A 24,128-nucleotide genomic window follows, 5' to 3' on the forward strand; every position below is an offset into this window, starting at 1 on the left:
TCAAGCTGTTAATTTGCACAGTCAGCGCTGGAGTAAGGTCACATTCTCACCTAATACTTCGGTAGACTCGAATGCGTATGGGCGGGGAAATTGGGATTATTGCATATTTAATTGAATGCGGTTTGCTTTCACACTGCCATTCGCAGCAATTGGAAACGCAGCAGGGGGGACCTTTATCAACGTGTTCCATTCATAAACTAGCCTACACAGTGAAATTTATGGTGATAAAATTACACTCATAACGTGCATGTGTCGTGCCGTCTGGGACCCCCCCTCTCTCTCTTTCCCTCTCTCTCTACGCAGGCAGCCGCCTGCACACACTGTTCTTTTGGGCATGGAGGCACAGCGCTGCATGAGCGCACTGATATAACTCCCCAGTCCCCACACAGTGACAGCACTCCATGTTTACGGCACGCACAGACAGACAGACAGACAGACAGACAGACAGAATATTCTGTAGGCTATAATAGGCTACACTGCAGTGTTTTTATGTGTTTTCTTAAGCAATTGATTAATGTACACGTCCTCATTTCGATCAGGGCTTCAGTCTCTTCATTCGACCACGTCTATCCACAGTAACGGGACATCTTTGCGCTGCGTAAAATATGCCTTCTCCGTCTCCAACTGTGTTCAGCTCCTCACCCGCCACATTGTTTGCTTCATTTCCTTTATTGACTGCGGATTGCATTCACACCTGCACCGAATCGTAGTCAAGTGCGATTGGAAGCGAAGCGAAACCCCTGTTTTTGGGCGGAGTAAAATGCGGTTCTTTGCTGCGCATTAGGATTCGAATGAGCCTTCACACCTGCCAAACGAAGCGCACTTTGTTAAAATGCGCAGCAGGATTCGTTTTATTTGCAGCAAAGCTCTCTGGTGAGAATGTGACCTAAGATTACTCAAGTACTGCACTTAAGTAGCCTACAATTGTGAGGTACAAGTACTTTTCTTGGGTATGTACATCTTTCAATGCTTTAATCCTTAATTCTACTTCAGTACATCTCAGAGGCAAATATTGTATTTTTTACTCCACTACATTTACTAGTTACTTTGCACGTGTACTTTATCAAATTATTGGAGAGAAAGAAAGAAAGAAAGAAAGAAAGAAAGAAAGAGTATCTACATGTACCTAACCTATCCATAAGTATGTACATACATGAGGTTTAGACATAAGGTGCATGAGCATAGCAGCTGATACAGGGGTCTTCAACAGGACGCCTGAGACCTCTAGGAGGTCCTCAGAGTTACTACAGAGCCACCAAATCTTTGTGATAGAACCAATTTATTTAGCAATTTCCGTCAAATACGAGTACGAGTCAAAGATCATGTTTACTAACTATTGAGTGATTAAGTGGTTAAATGTCTGAAAAGGAATCCAGCATATTACCGGTAATAGAAAACATTAATTTACGCAACACTGATGGCAGTGCTGTGTATGAAGCTACCTATGAAATCTATAGAAAAGTTTAATATGCAACACAATCGTATACGATATGTAGTGGGGGTCCCTGCTTCATCTCTATCTCATTTAAGGGGTCCTTAGCTGAGAGAGAACGTTGAAGACCTCTGATGGGTTTAAGTCATTAAAGCCAAAGTGATATTACAGTATGTCTAGCACCGTTGTACTGTAGGCCTACTGGCATGTCCCTAGCTGTCACTGTGCCACCGCATGGATTAGTGGTGTGAAGCACAGATTAGCAAGGATTACACACACACACACACACACACACACACACACACACACACACACACACACACACACACGCTGAAAGGCACTCACTAATCAGCGCATAATAGGGACAATGGTGAGTTTGTAACAATGTGCACAGTTTCTGCACACGGCTGCCTTACATCCAGTGTGAATTAAACCTTTCTGAGGTTGAACTAAATGTTTCTGGTACTGGAGCTAACTGTTTCTGGTGGTGGAAGTAAACCTTTCTGGAGAGTCATCAGCATGTAGGCTACTGGTCTTGGAAATATTCATTCTGGAGTTACTAGCCTGGAGGTTACTGTTGAAACATTTGATCAACAGTAGGCCAGCTGGGAGAGAAATGGCTAATATTTATACACTGAGGTGAGCTCTGCAAAATGTGATGATTGTTTCATCGTCGTGTGTGTGTGCGTGCAAGTGTGTTTGAGTGCAAGTGTGCTCCCCTGCCTCATACATGTTACATGTACCGTATGAGATATATGATATGAGATCAGATACAAACTCACATTGCGCCGTGTTGTCGTGAGCCTGTAGATCTGGAATTTTTGCCATTATGTTTTTGCCCCAGAATAGGGTTCATGATGTAGTTACCCAGTTAAGTCCAATATACTTCACTGTACTATGGAAAGTGAAAATATCAGATCTACTGTACAAGCTTGCAGCGGTAGCCTGTGGATCCTTGCTGATGCAGTGCAGTTGTGTTTCAGAGGGTTGCTGTGTGGTCAGTGGTCTTCAGATGCCAGGCTGGATGGTAAAACGGTCATCATCACTGGGGCTAACACTGGCATAGGGAAGGCTACAGCCTTGGACCTGGCAAAGAGAGGTGGGTAGGTACATTCTATTGTCTTATCAACATAGGGAAGGCTACAGCCTTGAACCTGGCAAAGAGAGTTGGGTAGGTAGCATTAATTGTCTTATCAACATAGGGAAGGCTACAGCCTTGAACCTGGCAAAGAGAGGTGGGTAGGTAGCATTAATTGTCTTATCAACATAGGGAAGGCTACAGCCTTGAACCTGGCAAAGAGAGGTGGGTAGGTAGCATTAATTGTCTTATCAACATAGGGAAGGCTACAGCCTTGAACCTGGCAAAGAGAGGTGGGTAGGTAGCATTAATTGTCTTATCAACATAGGGAAGGCTACAGCCTTGAACCTGGCAAAGAGAGGTGGGTAGGTAGCATTAATTGTCTTATCAACATAGGGAAGGCTACAGCCTTGAACCTGGCAAAGATAGTTGGGTAGGTAGCATTAACTTTCTTATCAACATAGGGAAGGCTACAGCTATCCCTGGACCTGGAAAAGAGAGGCAGGTGGGTAAGCACCATTTCATTGTCTTATCAACCTGCCTCTAGGCAGTGGTGTAAAATAACTACCGGTAAGTCCATTTACTTTAGTACAATTTTGAGGTATTTGTACTTAGGCCTATTGAGTATTTCCAATACTTTTACTTTCTACGCCACTACATCTCAGATTCAAATAATATTGTAATCACTGCAATTATTTGAAAACTTTAGCTACTAGTTACTTTGTAGATTTTGATTACAAAACATACACTAACCACTTCAGCCCTATATACATTTCGGCTATTTGAAAATAGCAATCTACAAGATCACAATGCGTCACATCGCGACTGAGCAGGCTTTAACTTGACATTTGGCTCTGTATTTAGTTTTCTCCTTTTTCCTTCTACACTAAACCTCTTTACAGGCTAGCCGCTAATGCCTCGCACTGCAAGGCATTGTGAGCTTGTAGATCTTCTTTTTTTTCTCCGGCTAATGTTCCTCTCAGAATAGGGATGGGCTATGATCTTATCAAATAAAGATGGGTAGCATCCATGCTATTCTCTTATCAAGGCGTTTGTTTCTGAAATCATCTCCATAGCCACACTCTATACTTCTCCAGATTTACATCTTACCCCCACCCCTGAATTAAAGGATACATTTATATTATGGTATCTAAATATGTAAATCTTTCCCCCGAAGCTACGTAGTATGTCACAACAAAAACGTATGGCTTTTTATTATTATTATTATTATTGTGATGTGCCTGCAGGTGGGAAGATCATCCTAGCATGCAGAGATGTGGTGAAGGCAGAGACAGCCAAGGATGAGATCATTGAGCTCTCTGGAAACCACAATGTGACGGTGAAGGATCTGGACCTGGCTGATACACAGTCCATCACACAGTTTGCTGCCAACGTCAACAAGGGTTAGGCCTGTCACAATTATTACATATTCGCATACTCATAATTATTTGAGATAGTCACAATTATTTTTGCAAAATTTCGTTTCCACACTGAAAAATGTCCATACATTTTCGAACATTTTTCAAATAAAGCAGAAATAGTAGATCTATAAACTAGAAAAACCATTTCGTACATTGCTATTTTGTAAACCCCCCACCCAGACACAATTGTAGGCATTACGTTTAGTTTGACTCAGTTCCACAGATAAGTATTGTGAAAATAGCTGAACTACAAGCTCACAGCGCCCCATGCTTGTAGATCAGCTATTGCACAATGTAAGCCTCCTACGTACATATACGTAATAACTGACAATTTGGCTATGTTGGTATTAAAATGGTCTTGAAAATCATTAAATTGTCACTGTAGAAATATGCAGATACCCTGTATACACTAATACTGCATGTTGGTTTGTTTACTGTTGAGTGGGAAAACAAAGAAATAAGATATGCACAATAAGATATTCATCTGGGGACACCCAAACATATGTTGTGGAGTTTATGATAACACTGCCATGAATGTCAGTCTAATCAGTTATGTATTGCATTTCAGAGGAGCCTCACCTCCACATCCTGATCAACAACGCCGGAGTCATGATGTGTCCCTACATGAAAACAGCTGATGGGTTTGAAATGCAGTTCGGAGTCAACCACCTGGGTGAAACAAAAATCTTATTTAAAGTATTAAAGGAGTAGCTCACACCCCAAAAAAACGTATTTTCTATCAATTACACCCTGTGAAGCCTTGAATTCATGCAGATTCAGGTTTTGTCGCATTTATACTCTGCATGCAGGTCATCCTGAAGGGTTATTTCGAAACAACTACCGGCGAACTGTATATTATCCCGCTTATTACAAGGCTACTTTAAATTAATACATTGACCCAAAAGTAACAACAAAATAAGTATTTCCTTGAGTATTCCATAAGTGTTGCACTCTTAGTATAGTTTAGTTAGTCCGACCTACGTGGCCGGTTAAGACTGAGGTGTGGCCGGTTAAGACTGGGGTTAGCGATCTATGTGGCCGGTTAAGACTGAGGTTAGGGTTAGCGACCTATGTGGCCGGTTAAGACTGAGGCGTGGCCAGTTAAGACTGGGGTTAGCGATCTATGTGGCCGGTTAAGACTGAGGTTAGGGTTAGCGACCTACGTGGCCGGTTAAGACTGAGGCGTGGCCGGTTAAGACTGGGGTTAGCGACCTACGTGGCTGGTTAAGACTTAGGTTAGGGTTAGGGATATTGTTAGTAATCGGTCGGAATAACGGGAAGTCGGAACAATGACATGTTACCGTTAAGTTTATAGGTATGGATATATATATATTAACCAATTAATTGATTTTTGATAGTACAGTATATGGTTATGTTTAGTGGTTGGTGGTTAATTCATAATTGTTAGTATAGTTATGTTAGGTATGGGTTTAGTTGTTGGTGGTTAGGGTTAGGGCAAGGACTTCAATGTTCTTTGACAAGACTCCATGATTGGATGGTTCTGACCCAAGCATGGAATCTTCTTTGGGTTTGCATAAGGACGACGTGCTGGGATTGGCCAGTGCACATGTGCAAGGACGTGCTGTGATTGGCACAGTAGCCACTTTGAGTGGCAGTCTGATAAAATGCTCTCGCCAGAACATGATTTACTATTCTGTCCATATCGGGTCGCAACTCGAACGGGGCTGAGTCGGCTAAGCGACTTTGCAACTTTCGACACGGCAACCCGCTTGAGACGGCGCCGCTTTGTCACAGTCTGAAACTGTACTTTATCCCCTACTACTAGTAGAAGGGGTTGCGAAACCCGAAGAGGATTCCATGGTCGTGGTTCTGACCCAAGTGCATTGTTCTTCTCATTCTCATGTTGCTAGGTCACTTCCTGTTAACGTTCCTCTTAATTGGGCTGCTGAAGAGCTCCGCCCCCTCCAGGATTATCAACCTATCATCGATGGCGCATGCCTGGGGGCGGATCCAATTTGAGGACATTAACAGCGAGAGCAGCTATCATTCCAGGACGGCATACGGACAGAGCAAGCTGGCTAACATCCTGTCTACCAGAGCTATGGCCAGGAGGCTACAGGGTTAGTGTTTTATTCTCAGCAAGGTTATTAAAGTGTTTGTGAGCTCGTAGATTGGAATGTTGTGCTACTTTCAAGGATTTTTGACAAAGACTAGGGATATTTTCCCCTAGACTAGGGATATTTTACAGGTGTAACGATCTATGTGGTCTCCCTGGTACACTGGCTATAACGGTGTATGTGGTCCCCCCTGGTACAGGTACAGGTGTAACGATCTATGCGGTCTCCCTGGTACACTGGCTATAACGGTTTATGTGGTCCCCCCTGGTACAGGTACAGGTGTAACGATCTATGCGGTCTCCCCGGTACACTGGCTATAACGGTGTATGTGGTCCCCCCTGGTACAGGTACAGGTGTAACAGTGTATGCGGTCCACCCGGGTATTGTGCGGACAGAACTGAAGAGACACATGAACTTGGCTCTGCTCATCTCCTGGAAGATTGTCAGACCGTTCACCAAGACAGTGAGCCAGGGAGCTCAGACCACCATTTACTCCAGCGTGGAGCCACGACTACAGTCACAGAGTGGAGGTTACTACAGGTATACAGCATGGTCACCTTCCTAAAGTAATGGCCTACGTTACGTTTTACATACAAGTGATTGGACCTTGGGGATTGACCCGAGATTTCAGCTGTAGGTGAACACTGACCCTTTGTATAAAGTGAGTTGAATTTACTTGATGTGAATGCTCTGATGAAGTAAATTTGGTTACAACCTGGAACTCCCTCAAGGACGACTCTTATGTCAAGAGTGTGACCTAGGCCATTTTATGTTGTCTATGTCAAAGACAATGTGACTTGGTTATATATATATATATATATATATATATATTAGGTTTACAATACAATACAGATTGGCCTAGTAATCTATTTACATAACTGAGAAGCAATGTTACTGTATGTCAATAGACATATTTATAAACTTCTTGGGTTTGGGCGTTTGTATTGGTTTTCTGAAAAAAGAAATGACATAGGCCATAACTTTAGCAATGTGACAAATTATGTTTAACTAAATCTAACAAAATAACTAAAACGTTAACTGAAATTAAAATTAAAACGAGGCCTTACAACAAATGATAACTGACTGAAACTATTGACAAAACAAACTAAACCCCCCCCCCCCCGAACCTCAAATGACGTCACATTGTAGGCTCTACAGAGCCGAATCGACTTGTGTATGGATTGACTGAACATAAGAAATGCTCACTTCAGACGAATCAGAAGTGCACAATACTTCGACACAAATTAAATAAAACACAATTTCAGCTGTGCATGTTCTATTTAACAGCTAACTCATTCTGTCTGTCTCTCTCTCGCTCTCTCAGTGATTGTAAGTTGTCTCGTGGCAGCAGAGCATCCAGGGATGACGTCGTGGCAGAGAAGTTGTGGGAACTCAGCTGTCAGATGTTAGGAATCAACTGGGAATGATGCCCTGCCCTGCCGAGGTTTCTGCCCAGTTCACTTACTGATTGAACTCGCTAACATTTTAGAAGATCAGAGGCAAATTGCCAAATACGGATTATTTTGGCAGTCCTTGACATTAAAAGGTTTGAGAACCACTGCTATAGCAACAGAAATTCAGAAAACAGTTACCTAGGATTTAGAAGACATTTTTTGAATCTGCATGCCTCAGGTCTCTTAATGGGTTCACTTGCATTTTGATTGTATACATTGTATGTTTTCCATTTTGCCTTAAATGTTTTAACTTCATGATTATTATAAAGTATTTATTTCTGTTCTTGTGATTTCATTTTTCTTATGTCTCAGTTTTTAACCCATATTCCTTCAATTCATGTATAGCCTACTTGTAGGCTAGTGTTACCTCGACTGGACATTTAAATAATCCTATACAATTGCCAGAAAAATTGTGATAGGATATATTATTTGTGATATTCTTGAAATGGTTAACCTGTTGTACCCCTCCAGTCCGGAGGGAGGCATCGATTAGCCTCGCATAGTCATCAGGCTGGAACCCTCAATCTGGAACTTCCTTTCCCTTAAACCAGAAGAATAACAATCAAAGCGTGACTCGTTCTCCCGTAGCCTGCAGCTTTTATTGGGAAATTAAGTTCCAGATTGATGGTTCCCGGCCTGATGACTACAAAACAATGACTACAACATAACGTATCCGCTCCCGACCGGATCATGAACCTGAAAAGGAATGCTGCCCAGGCTAGGTCAGGAGCTGTGTGTGATGACATGCACAGCAGAGTTTGTACAAGAGATAGTATGTGGTTGCCTGGCTCGCTGTCCTACCGATCTTTTTTTAATTTCTTGAAGAATTAACATTTTGGAGTTAGGCAGTTTCTTCCAGACAGCAGAGATATATACATACAGTTACACAATATGTTTTGCCATATTGCCCACCTTGTATCCTATAGTTTCAAATGTACTGCATGTCATTTAGACAGATGCTATGCTAGGTTCATGGTTTACCTGGTGTTTCATTGAGGTGCTACATTGTTCTCTATGCACTCTATGTGATTATTTCCCGTGCCTTTGATAGGATTAACCATAATAAGCTCTTTATGAAAATAAAGCAGAGGAGTGTCTGGTGGTTTTATTGTGAAGGTCCTGGCCTACTGGTACACCCACCATACCATGTGTGTCAAATCCTCTATCTTATTTAATGTATATATGGATGACTTGTCTGCTCAACTGAGAACCTGTAACACAGGGTGCATGGTAGGAGAAACATTAGCAAACAATCTGATGTATGTAGATGACCTCGTGGTCAGTGCTGGTTTACAACAGCTCCTTGAAATGTGCTCTAAATATGGTGTGCAACATGATATAAAATATACTGTAATGCCAGCAAAAGTGCTGTTCTAATATGTAGAACTAAAGAGGACAAACGCCTTAACTTTCCTATGTTTAAACTATGAGACAATAGTCTTGAGGTCTGGAATAAGATTAAATATCTTGGTCATTTTATTACTAATACAGACAATGTCGGAAGTTGTACGCTCAAGCAAACACTATTGCCGAAAGTTCAGTCATTGTTCCACTAGCCTGACCTAAGCAGAGACATTTCTGGCCTAGATGGGAGGGTCGCGCCTCAGAAATGCGCGCACCCTGATTGGATCTCATCGATCTGTCCGTCACCCCCGGCCCCTCCTCTCCCCCCTAGTGCAGCGCTACGTCACATCATTTAGAGCGACGCCCACCGAAGTGAAAGTGTCCTTGTTCAAGGCATATTGCACACCGCTTCATAGACTGACACCACAACGCATAATAGGGCGGAGTCACCACCCCCGGGGGAAGTTGTGATTTGCTCTTATTATGTTGTATTTAATTTTATAGAATAAATTGTAGAATGTATTTATGTGCTTTTTGTATTTATTTTATATGGACCAAAGGAAGATTAGCTGTCGCCCTGTCAGCTAATGGGGATCCATTCAATAAACAATAAACCCAGAGGGGGCAGTGCTAGTCAGATGTTTGTCACTGCTGGAGTGAGGACTTTTAAAGCACTCCTAAGAAATCTAATGTTTAAGTTCATGAAAAGGCTGGATGTATCGACAAACAGTATCATTGTAGCGCTTTCAAGCCCCTCTGTGATTAAGGGATTAAGGGTACACTGGCTAAAATGCCTGTATGTTCTGCATGTGGGTTAAGTTATGCAAGTTAAAGTTATATATTTGTTTTACATTATTTTATGATTTTATTGCCTGTCTTCTTGTATGTTAACCCTGTGTATGTATCTCTATTGAATTAGTATTATTATTTACCTTGTTTGTTTGTATTATGTGATCTTGCACGTGTACGTCACTCTGGATAAGAGGTTTGTTAACACTACAGGTACTAGTACCTGTAGTGTTAACAAACCTGTCAGTCAATCAATTCAAACCACAGTCTACTGGCCATGCCATAATAGGCAAACATACAGCCCAAATTATGCAAACATTTGCAGAAACATCCGATCTACAAGCTCACCCGTTTGTTGGACATACTGTATGTACGTACGCACACTGTACATAAGGACAGACTCATTTAACTTTGGTCTCTGTGCATGTTACACTGTATAACTGACGGGCACATTTGTTGTGCTTGTATAACTTCAACCCTGTAATGCACAATCAAGCTATATAACTATTTCCTTGTTTTTCAGTACTATCAGAACTGCATTGATTTTCAAGGGGAAAAAATTTAATGGAACTACTGTATCACAGAACTTTATTCAAATCACACACGTGCTTTTATACCTACAGTATGCTTTCATATTGTGAAAACGTCAATAGACATTCTAGCCAAAAGTACCGGTTTGACCAAAACCATTCAGATCTGTCGGTCATTGCATGTACTCACAGGCTGGGGGCGTAGCATGTCAGCAGGGAGTGTTGGGCCGAAGAAGTAGGACGATCGGCTCTACGACGTCCTCCCGGTGGGGGCTCCTCACTCGCAGGTGAGCCAGTAGGATACAACAGCAGTGACAACACACAAATGTGTGGGAGGAGAAATCAATTGGCATGACTGATGGAGGGGAAAGGAACTGGTCGGAGTAACGTGAGTAAACTCCCCCGTCTGGTGAAAAGAAGCAGCTTGGACTCCTCATGCATAGAAGGAAGCATGAGGTCAGTCCACTGCCCCCCCAGGTTGGCAGAGGAAGTGTAGCGCCCAGGATTACATTACATAATTGACACTGGGTGGAAAAAATGGGTTGCAAAATCGGGGATACATTTAAAAAAAAAAAAATAGCAGGCCTTGGGGCAAGAAAGAATGAACGGATTAAATTGTCACGTCAGTCTAAGATTCAGTGTTAAATTAACTTTATTATTCAAATAACAGCAGCAGAACAGCAGCGAAATTACAGAAATGTTTTTACAAAACAATGAAGAAAGAATTGTCACATTGGTCTAAATATACGAAGTTCAAATAAATGTATTATTATTACTCAAAAACATCACCAAACAGCAGCAAAAATACAAAAATAATATCAAAATATGAAACCCATGGAACTTGGATGCACACGATTCTGAACATGAATAGAATATTAACACTGGCTCAAAGTGCGGTCCAGGGACCCCCAGGGGTCCTTTGGGGTGGCCCCAGCTAAACTAGTTAACACAGCGCCATCAGAATCAGTTTAACCAAACGCAGATAAATCTGCTATTTGAAAATAGCAGCTATTTGAAAATGTGTGAGGTTGTAGATAATAATCTAACTTTGAAAAGCTTTGAATGTGTTTGACACATTTAAAGAACACCAATCTTGCTTGGGAGGTTCTACTTTCTGATGGGGGGGTCCCGCAGTCAAATACCTATTAATTTGGTTTGGTTTCAGAACCACTGCTGTATCGGACAATGTGAACGTAGGAACACAAACGGTCACCAAGACTTCCTGCATCTTCATTATGGAGCAATTTTAACATGAATGAAGAGGAGAGTAAACAACACTCTGGATTGAGGGCCGTGTTCTGGTGTGTGGTTGGAGTAGATGGACATCTTTGCTGTCCAGTGAAAACAACATATCGGTTTCATTTGCATTATGAAAAAATAAATAAAAAATAAAATATTTTAACATAATAAAAATAGCCGATCTAGTACTAAAGCCACGCCATGCATGGCGAGGCGTACAGTGAAAATGTACAAGCGTTGAGCTTGTGCACCGGCTATGTTTTTACATTTCCTGAAAAAGGAACAGTACATACAAGGTTTCCACCCGACAGCAAACTAAATGGATGTCGTCATCATGTACTGTGTAGTGTGACGTCTGACTGTAGAATCTGTGTGTTGTTGGGAGTGTTTTTTGTTGTGTACCGTAGTTGTAGTCAGTGGAAATGGACGTGGTTGTTTATTGTAGCATTTTCAGCGCAGGTCTATTGGGACAGGGGATTCACTGTGGTGTTGTGTGGTTTGTGTTGCAGATGGGGGTCAAATAGGCTCTACGCACAGAAGACATATTGGGGTCTCTAATTTCATGGACCACCCATAACTCTGAGAGTGTACAAATGGAACCCCATTTGGAACTCTCCCAAAACCGAGACAAAATTTAGAAAGATTTAATTGAAATCAAATTGAGATCAGTGTTCCCACTAGCGAGCCAACATAAAATGTAAGCACTCTGACTCTGTTTAACCAGGTGGAACACGGCCTTAATTAGCATAATTCCTTTCCAATGTGGCTGCTGTGCATAGAGTCTCTAGGGGAGACCTTGTGGTGTGCTGTGTTTGTATTGTAGATGATCAGTGGATCTTCAGAGCGGACAGGTCTTCAGGGAAAGTGGCTTCACTGTGTTGTGGGTTCACTCCGTCGGCGTGCTGGCCTCCGTACGCCTTCTCCCACAGCTGGAGCAGCTGAGAGCCAACCTGAGGCTCCAACTCCTAGACGAGACAGACAAAAAGGACAATGAAATAGCGCTCGGAGTGGCACATCCGGCTTTGTCGAGTGTCTATTATACAAACTCAATTGGCCTGTGTTTGGGGGAGGCAAGCCGAGCGGGAAGCAGGGAGGCTCTACGACGTCCTCCCGGTGGGGGCTCCTCACTGGCAGGTGAGCCAGCAGGATTCAACATAAGTGGCAATACACAGAAATGCATGTGGGGAGAAATCAATTGTCGGGATAAAAGAGAGTACAAAGCAAATATTATTAGTATTTTATTTAATACTTCATTACATGAACTGAAATGTAAATATGCCAGAGTTAAGATCTGTTCACAACCAAGCGCTCCAACTGTTAAATGTTAATTTTGGGCGGTCCTTGATATGAAAAAGTTTAAGAACTACCGGTGTAGAAGGCATTTTGTAGAATCGGCCCTCAGGTCTTGGGTGCATATTTCACTGACCTGTCCGTCATGGCTGAGCTGGACCCTCCTGTTGTCGTTCCAGGGGTTGAGCAGCTGCTGGGCGAATTGGAAGGGCAGGCTCTCCGTCCGGATCCACTCCACGCCAAACACCGCTCCCGGCCCCGAGGGGGAGGAGCTCCAGTCCTCACAGCGCTCCTCGCTGATCCCCGACGTCATGCGAGCGTAGCCCTGACGTAAACAACCCGTGAGAGAGACAAGCAGCCAGGTCAATAATATAGAGGCCAATTATGGTGACGGAGGGGAGGGGGGTCGGGGGCCGGGCACTCAGATCGCTGAACCAATAGGATCCACCCGCCCCTCTAGACCAGAGATCACACTGACTAAACGAAACGCTACTCTTTCCAAGAGGGTGTCAGGGGTCAGGGCCTGAAAAGGTTGAGAACCACTGTCCTATATGGCAGTGGTTCCCAAAGTGGGGTCCGGGGACACCCAGGGGTCCTTGAGGGAGTGCCAGGGGTCCCCAGCTAAATGATAGTTTGGAACCAACTGGACCCTTATGGGTCTGTAACTCTGAGAGTGTACAAATGGAACGGGTCCATTTGGTACCATTTGTACACTCTTTGTGCACTCTCAGAGAAGTGCCCCAGCCATTGTAAAATACCCGGTAACCTGAGACCTCTCGTGGCTTATTGCTTTATTTTACAATATACATTGGGGGTCCCAGAGATAAAAATGCCATTAATTGGCGGTCCGTAGCCTAATCCAGGTCAAACTGGGGGTCCCTGGCATATCTTTTCAAATGGGGGTCCGCTGGCTAATTAGTGTCAATTTGGGGGTGCTTGATATGAAAACGTTATAGGGGACCTTTTTTTAAACACAAAGAGAGTTGTATAGCGTGTGTCACCTGGAAGTATACAGAGCCCTGCACAGAGAAGGCCAGGTAGACTGCGTGGCTGTGGACGAAGGCCGTGTTGAGTTTGAGTTGGTTGCTGCTGCTGGTGGACCAGACACCTCTGTGCTGAGACGTCTCTATGTGACGCAGGCTGCCGCTCTTCATGACGAAGTAACACACTGCAGACTGGCAAAGACACATAAGGCACTGGTCATTTTGACAGCAAATCTATATGCGGTTTTAACCACTTGGACCTTCTATAGTTAGTAAAACATACCTTGCACTATTATTTGGTTCTGTACTTGTGGCACTCGACTCTATTTCAACCACAGTGATGCGGCTGAAGCCCTTCCAATGTCTATCTTCTATTTGTTGGCAAATGTTCCCCCCAGAATAGGGATGCTGGTGTTAAAATTGTTAAAAAGAAAACGCATACGTAAAACGGACACTTTGATTTGGCGTGTTTTACTGTCCATGGTGCATCCACACAGTGTTCATGGGGATGTTCTAGGACAGGGGTCGGCAACCCAAGATGTTGAATGAGCCATTTTCGACCAAAAAAAATAATTCAAAATCTATCTGGAGCCGCAAAAATGTAAGCCTTAAAATGCTTATATAATGAAGACAAAAGGGCTGCAAGTGGATATTAGCCTATCTATCAAAATAAAAAGTGCGCTATGGTTTAACTTTCATTACGGGCACGTTCGGAAATAGCGCACTGAGCGCACTGTGCAATGCAAACTAATATAGGCGAGTGCGCTTCCGTAATTGTCTGGAAGAGCATTCCATGTTTTCCACACAAGTGTGTCGTGTTTTGGGAGGTTTACAATATCGGTATTTGCCTGTATGCTTATTAATCTGCAGTGACAAACTATCAAACAATAAAAAAGTAACGTTGAAAGACATTTCCAGGGAAAGCATGCTAAGTTTGCATGAATGAGAGAAAGAGGGCTGTTGCAGTCGCAGAACTGCTGAAGAAAGCAGAAGGGAGCAAAGTCAGCAAACTAACTTTTAAGAAGTGGATCGCAGCTTACTCCACCACTCATGCTGGCTGCTGCTATAGTTTCGTTGCAACACGGGAGATAATACGTCTATATGACTCCTTCAACGTCTATATGACTCCTTCATATACTGTAGTCACCGTCTGAACGGCTTGCCACGTTTTATTTATTGTTTGATAAGTTTGTCACTGCAGATTTAGCCATGGTGCGTCATGGCAACTGCAGCCTGTTTTACGCAATCGCTACATTTACATTGTAAACGTGTACATAAACATTCAGATTCCAAATATAAAGTACTCGCCACGTGTGCCACTGGTGTTAAAATGTTGCTGGTACAGCGATTAGCATTGCTGCATCCCGTGTTGTTTAATAAAAAGCATTTTTATCCGAGCTGTTATTTTGCCATTGGCTTTCAACTACGCGCCCCCAACCGGTGTGCAACTGTGGATTTCCCAACCCCGTTTGAGAAAAGTAGCCGGGGCGCTCGGATAAAAATGCTTTTTATTAAACAACGCGGGATGCAGCAATGCTAATCACTGTACCAGCAAATTTCTAACCCCCGTGGCACATGTGGCGAGGACCTTATATTTGAAATCGGAATGTTTATATACACGTTTGGACTGCGATTGCGAAAACAGGCTGCTGTTGCGTCATGGGCTACTGCAGATCAAGCATACAGGAAATCCATCTGCATTGGCTGTGAAGGCATAAGCGTCTGTCCACGAATTGTTAAATCCTCTGTTTTCGTCTGCTATCTTTCTTTTTCTCCCTGTAGAAGCCATAGCGTAGCAGGCACCAGCCTCACACACCCACCGGTTTGTTTATAATAGTGTCTGGCGCGCAGCATGCGTCGCATGCTATGACGCGAATTTTAGTTGACATTATTGAAACTTAATATTTATTCTACACATTTTTACAAATTTGGGAAACTTAAGAATGTTTCTGTCACGTTTTGCCTCCTACAGAAACCATAAATGAAAAATAAAAATGTGAAAAAATAAACTTTATACATTTTCATCGATTTTTTTGTAATGCTACAGAGAGCCACCAGGGGAGTGCTCAAGAGCCGCATGCGGCTCTAGAGCCGCCGGTTGCCGACCCCTGTTCTAGGATCTAATAGATCAAAACTATAGATTCTATGGGCTGGATTTTGAAGGTCCGTTTTACAATGGGGTAATACATAAATTGGCCTCGCTCTGCGCACAATCGTATTATGAAAGCCTTATCGGCCCGTGTTGAAGGCACACACATATGGCATACCACGTTCCTGAATATTTTAGCATTGTGGGAGTGTCCATATGTTAATTATTTTCGCTTTGCGCAATTTGCTATTAAGCCCCTTGACCTAAAAACACTCTGCGCATAACGATTAGACGTGGGTCTGACCACCTCATAAATGCAAAAAGCACTGTTTGATTTTACACTTGAGCGGCTCTGGGAGGCTGCTGGAGTGTTGCCATGTCTGTTTATTATAAGCGGTTTCTTTTTCTGTAAAGTTGCTTGTAAATATTGGTAGTTGTACTAGTTGTGGTTGCTTTTCTTGTTTCTAAAGTAGTTATGTGGGCTTTTCTCCTAATGTTGTTTAAACCAGTGATCCTCACACAGCACATTCCCATGTCAAGGATCCCCAGATGAATGCATTTGCCCAACTAAGGACGGCTAATCCAAAAATGTAATTACATTTTTCCAAGATTACTTTTGAAAATAGCAGATCTACCAGCTCACAATGCATCACATTCATTCATTAAAACTATGAACTCTGACTGCAGGGGGATATATAATGATCATTATAACAACGTGCAAGAATATATTTAAAAAGAAGAAAGAACTTTATATTTGTGGACAATCAATATATGTTTTTTTATTTTAATTTGGTGTCATTAAAATGAATCTGGATATGGCAGACTCACTATCTAGAAAATAAAAACATGGCACTTCATTTAAAATAGGTTACAGAACCCTGTTATATGCGCTTATTTTGGGATTATTTTTATAGACCTATTTACTTGTTTCTATGAGACATGGCAACAGCTCTTTTGTTGCGTCTTTTTTTTTGTAAAATGTTGAGATTAGAAACGGCCATAATTCTTTCATTTCTCAACCTTTAAAAAGAATAAAAAACATCTCCATAATCCTTGGGAAGTTTGCTTTCATACGCTGCATCACACCCGATTCAAGTCTTCTTCAATAAAATGCTACGAGCGAAGACCATATACCATCACGGGCCACAGCATTACGCACCACGCATTCAACTCATTACTCATTTCAAATATAATATAATTATAATTTAAATTAAAATATAATTTTACTGGTGTTTTTCAATAGAAACAAATTATTTTGAGGCATAAAGGTGACAGCATGCAGTGCAATAGGAATAATTAACCCAAATGTGACAAAAGTCATATGTCATGTCTTCTATGGCGCCAGCCTGAAGAAATGTAATACCACGATCCCCAAAGTGCGCATTCCGTATGTGACATCAGCTGACTGGTAAAGAGAATAGTACGGACATGTTGATTGGGTACGTCTCAAACACTCCTTAAACACTCCCATGACTAATTCAAGGCCGTTTTGCGCAATCCACGGGGTGTCGAAAGCGCTTCTTAACATGCCCAAAATTGCTATATGACATACCACACGCCCCCAGCTCATAAAACTGTAATATTATATGTAATATTATTGGAACTGGTTAATCGACCTGTATGTCTCTAAAAGGATGCATTTTGTCTCCAAATAATGCATTGTGGTCCAAAACTGGTGCTCCAATTGGTAGCTTTGTGAGCACGGAGCCGGATTTCTCCCCACTCATGTCCACTCACATGCTCTGCGTGAAAGAGTCTAATAAATAAATAAACTTCCATTTATTATTGTCAGCTATGTTGACTATGTATTGATGTGGTACAGCATACCTGAAGTGAACTGTGAAGCATGATTTATACCTTGTCATACAACAGTGTCAAATGCCAAAAATGGCAGTTCTACAAGCTCCAACTAGTCATGTCATGAACCACATTTTGGTGGCCATCCTTATTGACAATACAATGTGCTGTGAATTGAACAGAATTGGATACCTTTCCAGAGGCAGGCGAGCGATCGTTGGTGTGTTTGGACTGCAGCAAGGCCTTGTCTCTGCTGGACTGCTTGGAGGCCGGGGACAGCTTGGTCTTTGAGGCTGGGGACAGCTTGGTCAGTGACAACCCTGAGGCTGGGGACAGCTTGGAGGGCCTGGGGAAGTAGACAGTTTTAATTCAATTAATCTCAAAAAGAGAAAAACCTTCCAAAACCAAGGAAGGGACTGCACACTCCAGGGAACAGAGACAAACAGAAACTTACTGCATCAACTTATTTATTAGCACGACGCGTTTCGCCGTGAGCTTCGTCAGGTGCTATATATATTAGGGCTGTCAAATGATTACGTTTTTTAATCAGATTAATCACAGCTTCAAACCCATAGAAAAGCCTATATTTTGCGCTAAAGTAATTATTGAATAACATATAAATGTAGGTTTTAAGGCTAGAATGGCATTGTAGTGGACTGTAGTGAGAGGCGAGATTGTCTCTCCTTCATTGCGGGACTGCAGGACTAGTCTGGAGATAGTTAGTCGTGAATCAGCTTCAGTCAGTGTTTTGGTTCGTACCTGGAGTTGTGCATTATCTCCGCTGTGCACAGCAGCACAGGGGAACTGTCTTTAATATATCCTTTAATATATCGTTTTCAGTTGCTTTCCATGTGAGACACAAAAGTACCATGTGTTTGTTTTGGTAATAGCCTACTGCAGGCGCAGCCATGCTGATTCACGTAATCGCATAGGACAAAATGAAACCAGCCGGACAAACGTTAATGGCTTAATGCACGTAGGACCCGCATTTTCAAACTGTCCACAAGTTGCGACAGACCCGAGTGATTCTTGCAGCGCGCTGATAGCTAACACTAGTAGTGTGTGTGTGTGTGTGCGTGTGCGTGTGTGTGTGTGTGTGTGTGTGTGTGTGTGTGTGTGTGTGTGTGTGTGTGTGTGTGTGTGTGTGTGTGTGTGTGTGTGTGTGTGCATGCGTGCAGAGGAGGGAGGAAAACTGGACGAGGCCTGTGTGTGTGTGTGACTGCAGTGTATGTGCAGTGTAGCCTAATGGGGCTTTGCTAGGCAGACAAAGTAACGCAACAGAGTTACAGAATCAAACCACTTGGCAACCCAACTACATCTCTCTGGTGTTGTTCAATCATGACTGTGTGCTACACAGTGACAGATTTGTTATGCTCTGGATGTTCCTGAGCCGCGCGCACAGGCGCATGTTAGGGGAACACTAACATGCGTTAATTGCGTTAAATATTTTAACGCAATTAATTAACGCCGTTAACGCGTTCTTTTTGACAGCCTTAATATATATATATATATTTTTTAAATGTGAAGTTGCCATTTTGCTAACTATTATGTCCGTAAATCCTCACACTTATTTGAGCGACTGGCTCAGCCTCCTGGCGATCTTTTTTTTTTGTCATGTTTTTTCAGGCTTTCAGGTCGGCCCAGTTATTAATTTTCAGGCCTATTGAGAAATTCAGTGAGTAGATGGTAATGGTTCCATCTTATAATGAGCATTAATGAGTACCAATTGCATGAAAATGGGTGCTTGTTTAAATACACTAAATGTTTATGATGGTTTCAAATACAGCCCTTAATCATCACAACCATGTATGACACATAAACACAAGACCTTAAGAAAGGAAGTGATATTACCCTACCAACCAACAAATCAACATGCATTAGTGATGACTTCAAGCAGTTCCACAGACCAGAATTAACGTTGTTTTTGATCTAAAAAAGCCCAGATTGAAGGCTGCTAAATCATATTTACCAGCTTATTTATTACATTACCTGTGTGTGGGGCTATACATGTCTGATCTGGGGGGTCCGGTGGTGTCCCTATGTGTGACGGGGGGTGATGACCGGCTGGTGTCCGTCTCACAGGAGTTGAGGGGTCGGGGACGCTGGCCGATGCCTGTGGGCTGCTGTATGCCTGCAGCCTGCTCCTCTGTCCCCAGGACCTGCATCGGTGACCGTACAACAGCATTGTCACGTTGTGAGAGAAATAAGCAACCAGGTCTATGAAAACAAGCCCAAAATAAGAGACTATAGGCCACACTTTAACCCATTTTGGTATTAGCATTATGTTATGCTTTAGCTATTGAAAAATAGTTATACATATATCCATAGGCTATTTGAAAATAGCTGATCTACAAGCTCACACTGATGCGGTGCATTGTGAGCTTTTAGATTCACTGAATGAATTTGATTGAAAGGTTTTTAATACAAATAGTTCCAACGACATCAATTTACAATTTACAATTCAGGCATTTAGCAGACGCTCTTAATCCAGAGCGACTTACATTAAGCAAGAACAAAAGCATGGGAATACATCACATAAAAGCATATAAACTATACATATTTACTACTATGCTATACATATGTACTATGGCGTGCTATGACTATATACAATGCAATTATAGTGCTGTCTACATAACATGCTATAAGTCTGTGTTAAATGCTATCTAAGTCAACAGAAATGCTATCTAAGGGGTTAGGGTAAGTGCTATGGGCCATGATGGAGTCTGAAAAGGTGGGTTTTCAGGCTACAGCGGAAGATTGGGAGTGATGCTGCAGTTCTGACTGCAATGGGAAGTGCATTCCACAGTTTTGGAGCCAGAAGGGAGAAGAGTTTGGGACGTGTGGAGCGTTGTCCCGGCGTTTTTAGTGAGGGTACTTCCAGCTTCCCTGCGTTGGCTGATCTGAGTGCGCGGGAGGGTTTGTACACATGCGGTTGTAAGTATATGCTTATCGGTGTTGCAAGGATGAGGGGGAACTTGGAGAAGAACAAAAAACTCTCCCCTCCAAGGGGTACCTAGGCCTTGAGAATCCTTGCTCTATAAAAACTCTCCCCTCCAAGGGGTACCTAGGCCTTGTGAACCCCTGCTCTATAAAAACTCTCCCCTCCAAGGGGTACCTAGGCCTTGAGAACCCCTGCTCTATAAAAACTCTCCCCTCCAAGGGGTACCTAGGCCTTGAGAATCCTTGCTCTATAAAAACTCTCCCCTCCAAGGGGTACCTAGGCCTTGAGAACCCCTGCTCTATAAAAACTCTCCCCTCCAAGGGGTACCTAGGCCTTGAGAACCCCTGCTCTATAAAAACTCTGCCCTCCGAGGGGTACCTAGGCCTTGAGAACCCCTGCTCTATACCCGAGTTGCACTGTACTCAGTGCGCTCTTTTTCAATCTTTTCTCCAAAAATAGCCAGACTACAAGCTCACAATGTGGTGGAATTTCAATGTCTACATTTCAATGTCTACTCTGGCTTTTGTACTTTCGTGCAGTTTTTAAGTCACTTTAATTGACTTAATCTTTAGATGTAAATTTAGTTTAGTCAAGCAATTTAGTCAAGCAGCTTCAAAACTGTAAGTAAGCTTTATACAATGCAGGCCACACAGACCTGAAATGTTTGGTTGAGCACAACTCAAAGTATTGTTATTCCATCTACAATACTATGTCAAAATTATTATATATTACTGTTAAAGCTGAAATCCATGCCTTACAATAAATACAATTGTATTTGAATTTTGAACCGATATGTGTGATGTACTAGATTATGTTCATACAATACAAATACAATGCTAGCTATATTAGAACAAATGCATGTACAGTGGTTGTAGTCTCCCTACTCTTCTATTGAGACATACAGATGATTGTGCGTGTGGTCAGGTGGGACACCTACTGGTTGATAAGATGTACTCAAATCAGCCTCAGCTCGCATGCTCTCCAATAGCTCAACAGGAACAGATATTGACTCTCGTATGGGTGAACCGGGTTCAATTACCAGGCACGGAATTTGATAAATTAGTGACTGGAAATTTACACTGGTCTGGTTGTAAAAATATCATCTGTTTTGATTCTATTAAAGAGTAATTATTTAGTACACAGAAGTCACTGTACAGCGTACAGGTCTCCTTCTAATGCTATGGTCCAGAGCAACCCCAACCCTGTGGAATGCACTCCCCAAAAACAACATTGCTTTCCCCAGGTAACTCATTCAACCGTTTTAATTGATTTGATTCATTGATTGAGTTTTTTTCCACCTAATAAAGTTGTTTTTATTTGTTGTCCCATGCCCGCCATGTAAAGCGTCTTTGAGTACTCAGAAACATAGACATAGCCTCCTCTGGCTCTGGGGCAAATGCTCTCAAGAGATGGCAAGCTTCCATGTTGGTGCTGCAGAAGAGCGGATATATTGACAGCAAACTCAATTTCAGTGAAAATACTGACCAGATTTTTAAAACTTGTAACCAACGCCTCCACCTACTACGCAAGCTCAACTCCTTTAGAGTGAGTAAGCATATTATGGAAACAGTCTATAAAAACCTGATAGAGGGAATCTTGACTTTTAACATGGCAATGTGGTATGGCAATCTAAATGTAAAAGGAAGAAGCAAGCTGCAGCAAATAGTAAATCTAGCCTCAAAAATCATTGGGAAAAGACAGCAACAATTAGGCTGTATCTACAAGGAGGTACTTTGTAAAAAAAAAAGCTATCAAGATAGCAAACGACCCCTCTCATCCATTCCTTCATACCAAATGCCATTAAGGATCCCAAAACTACTAGTAATATAATGTAGCGTTGTTGTTCTCCAAATGAATACAAGAAGGGGGATATGACGTACAGTGACCAGGGCTTGGAGGGTGGCTTCATCCTGTTTGCTCCAGGGCTTAGACGGAAAACGAATCCTCCTCAGGAACATGCTGTGCCACTTCTGTCTCAGCTGGAACACCTGGGCTGCAATCTGATACACCACACACCACACACACACACACTTATTCACTGCCACTGACAATTCAATGCCATTTCAATCCAAGGCACGCCCTGTCATTGACATTATGACTTTCATCGTCATTTGGTTCTTCAGTCGTTACAAAAACAAAACCTATGAGTGATCCTCTAGGACTTCCGAAGAAGAGTACACCCGGAAATAACACCATGTAAAAATCCTACCGGTCCAGGCTAATGTTATATTAATTATATAAATAAATCTCTGCCTTCTCATTTCTTTCTGCGTTTTTGGTGAAAACAAGATATTGAACTGCCAATAACTAAAGTACGGAACATTGCAGTGAGTGACACACTGAGAATTTCACCATGAGGACACCGAGGACATACCAATAGTAGTGGTGGTGAAAGGGTTAACGTGGAGGTGTTTAAACAACTTCACCCCTCGATACTTAGTAAACTGGATATGAGTTGGTCCTGTACTTGAACCACTTATTTCCGTCTCCACCAAATGTCTTTAAAATAGCCGATCTACATGCTCACAACGCAGCACAACACGGTGCGTTGGGAGCTAGTAGATCAGCTATTTTTAAATTGTAGTGATGATGGTATTCTCTCACCTCGCTGTCCATTTGGAAGTGAAGCCACTCGTCAATCTTCAGCTGAGCCAGATGAGCTACCGAACCCTCCTCCACCTCACTGTCACTGCTGTCATTCAGAGCATCATCTGATTAACATAACATGCATATTATTAATTAATTATATGATTAGAAATTAGGGTTGGGTGACGATACGAATACATCGTCAATCGCGAATATACGAATCCAATCGCCGAATATTTTTATTAGGCGATTTTTCGGGACGATTTAGCCCAATTAACCTGTAAAGTGTGAGCAACATGTGAATCAATTTGGGCCAGCAAAGTAGTAACAGCGGCCGGGTGGAAATCCTCCCGTTATAAATGGTATGCTCCCAGCCTCCCACAGTCCCCGCACTCAGCAGCATCGTGGAACGGCACTTACGGCAGCCGCCAGCCAGAGTAAAGGCTGGGAGTCGAGGGAGGCTGTAGCCTACATGTTGTTTAAGCTCCGGAGTCCAGACCCATACAGTTTAATAATATACAGTCACAACAGAATGCACACTGCTGTCTCGTGTCTCATGATAGGCATCATAGGCTACCCATCGTCATGTGTCCAAATCCAAAAGAACAGATATGTAAACTGTCGACACGCCATGAGCGGTGCATTGGTGATTTGTATCCGTGAAGCAGATTACGCGTATGGGTTTGAGAGCAGGCCCGGCGCCAGGATGAAATGACTGAGGGGGCAATTGAGATTTTTAAGGGGGCACAAAAGGCAAAGAGGTTGATTTAAGGGTGCAAACAACCCCTTTGCCCCCCCCCCCCCCCGTGGCGCCGGGCCTGCTTGAGAGGCAATGATTGATGTAAACTGCTAGCCAAGCTTGGCAGTTGATAGCCTAATAATATATACGGAACTGTTGCACTTTGTGAACGGGGACTGGAAATAAAGTTCTGCGTCACTTCAGAGGAATTAAAGGGAGCTGCTCTCATCACAATCCCAATGCGACACCCGTGAAGTCGGGGGGGAAATAAAAAAACAGTCTACTAGTGTTAAGTGTATAGGCTCGGGGATCATTCGTTAGCTTAGCGATTAACTTAG

At 42.6% G+C, this 24,128-nt stretch overlaps 2 protein-coding genes across 2 annotated transcripts in view; one reads left to right on the forward strand and one right to left on the reverse strand.

Annotated features, from left to right (window-relative positions):
* Positions 1-2,048: 2,048 nt before the first annotated feature.
* Positions 2,049-7,436, forward strand: LOC310871520 (retinol dehydrogenase 12; the record flags this gene model as incomplete). Its single annotated transcript, XM_083783088.1, has 7 exons — positions 2,049-2,071; positions 2,416-2,531; positions 3,758-3,913; positions 4,500-4,604; positions 5,803-6,012; positions 6,357-6,549; positions 7,334-7,436. The coding sequence occupies 7 exons, from the start codon at positions 2,049-2,051 to the stop codon at positions 7,434-7,436; spliced, it is 906 nt and encodes a 301-aa protein (XP_083639214.1).
* Positions 7,437-10,778: 3,342 nt separating this feature from the next.
* The window catches only part of ythdc2 (YTH domain containing 2), a 35,757-nt gene continuing 22,407 nt past the window's right edge, over positions 10,779-24,128 (reverse strand). The window contains exons 26-32 of the mRNA XM_083782086.1: positions 23,070-23,176; positions 22,346-22,465; positions 19,514-19,683; positions 17,717-17,870; positions 13,657-13,830; positions 12,792-12,980; positions 10,779-12,330 (exon numbers count right to left, since the gene is read on the reverse strand). Of these exons, the coding sequence (XP_083638212.1) occupies positions 12,193-12,330; positions 12,792-12,980; positions 13,657-13,830; positions 17,717-17,870; positions 19,514-19,683; positions 22,346-22,465; positions 23,070-23,176 (1,052 nt within the window). The 3' untranslated portion in view covers positions 10,779-12,192. The remainder of the gene's footprint in view (positions 12,331-12,791; positions 12,981-13,656; positions 13,831-17,716; positions 17,871-19,513; positions 19,684-22,345; positions 22,466-23,069; positions 23,177-24,128) is intronic.

Source organism: Protomyctophum parallelum, assembly GCF_964188405.1.
Source record: "Protomyctophum parallelum genome assembly, chromosome: 14".
Taxonomy (NCBI): domain Eukaryota; kingdom Metazoa; phylum Chordata; class Actinopteri; order Myctophiformes; family Myctophidae; genus Protomyctophum; species Protomyctophum parallelum.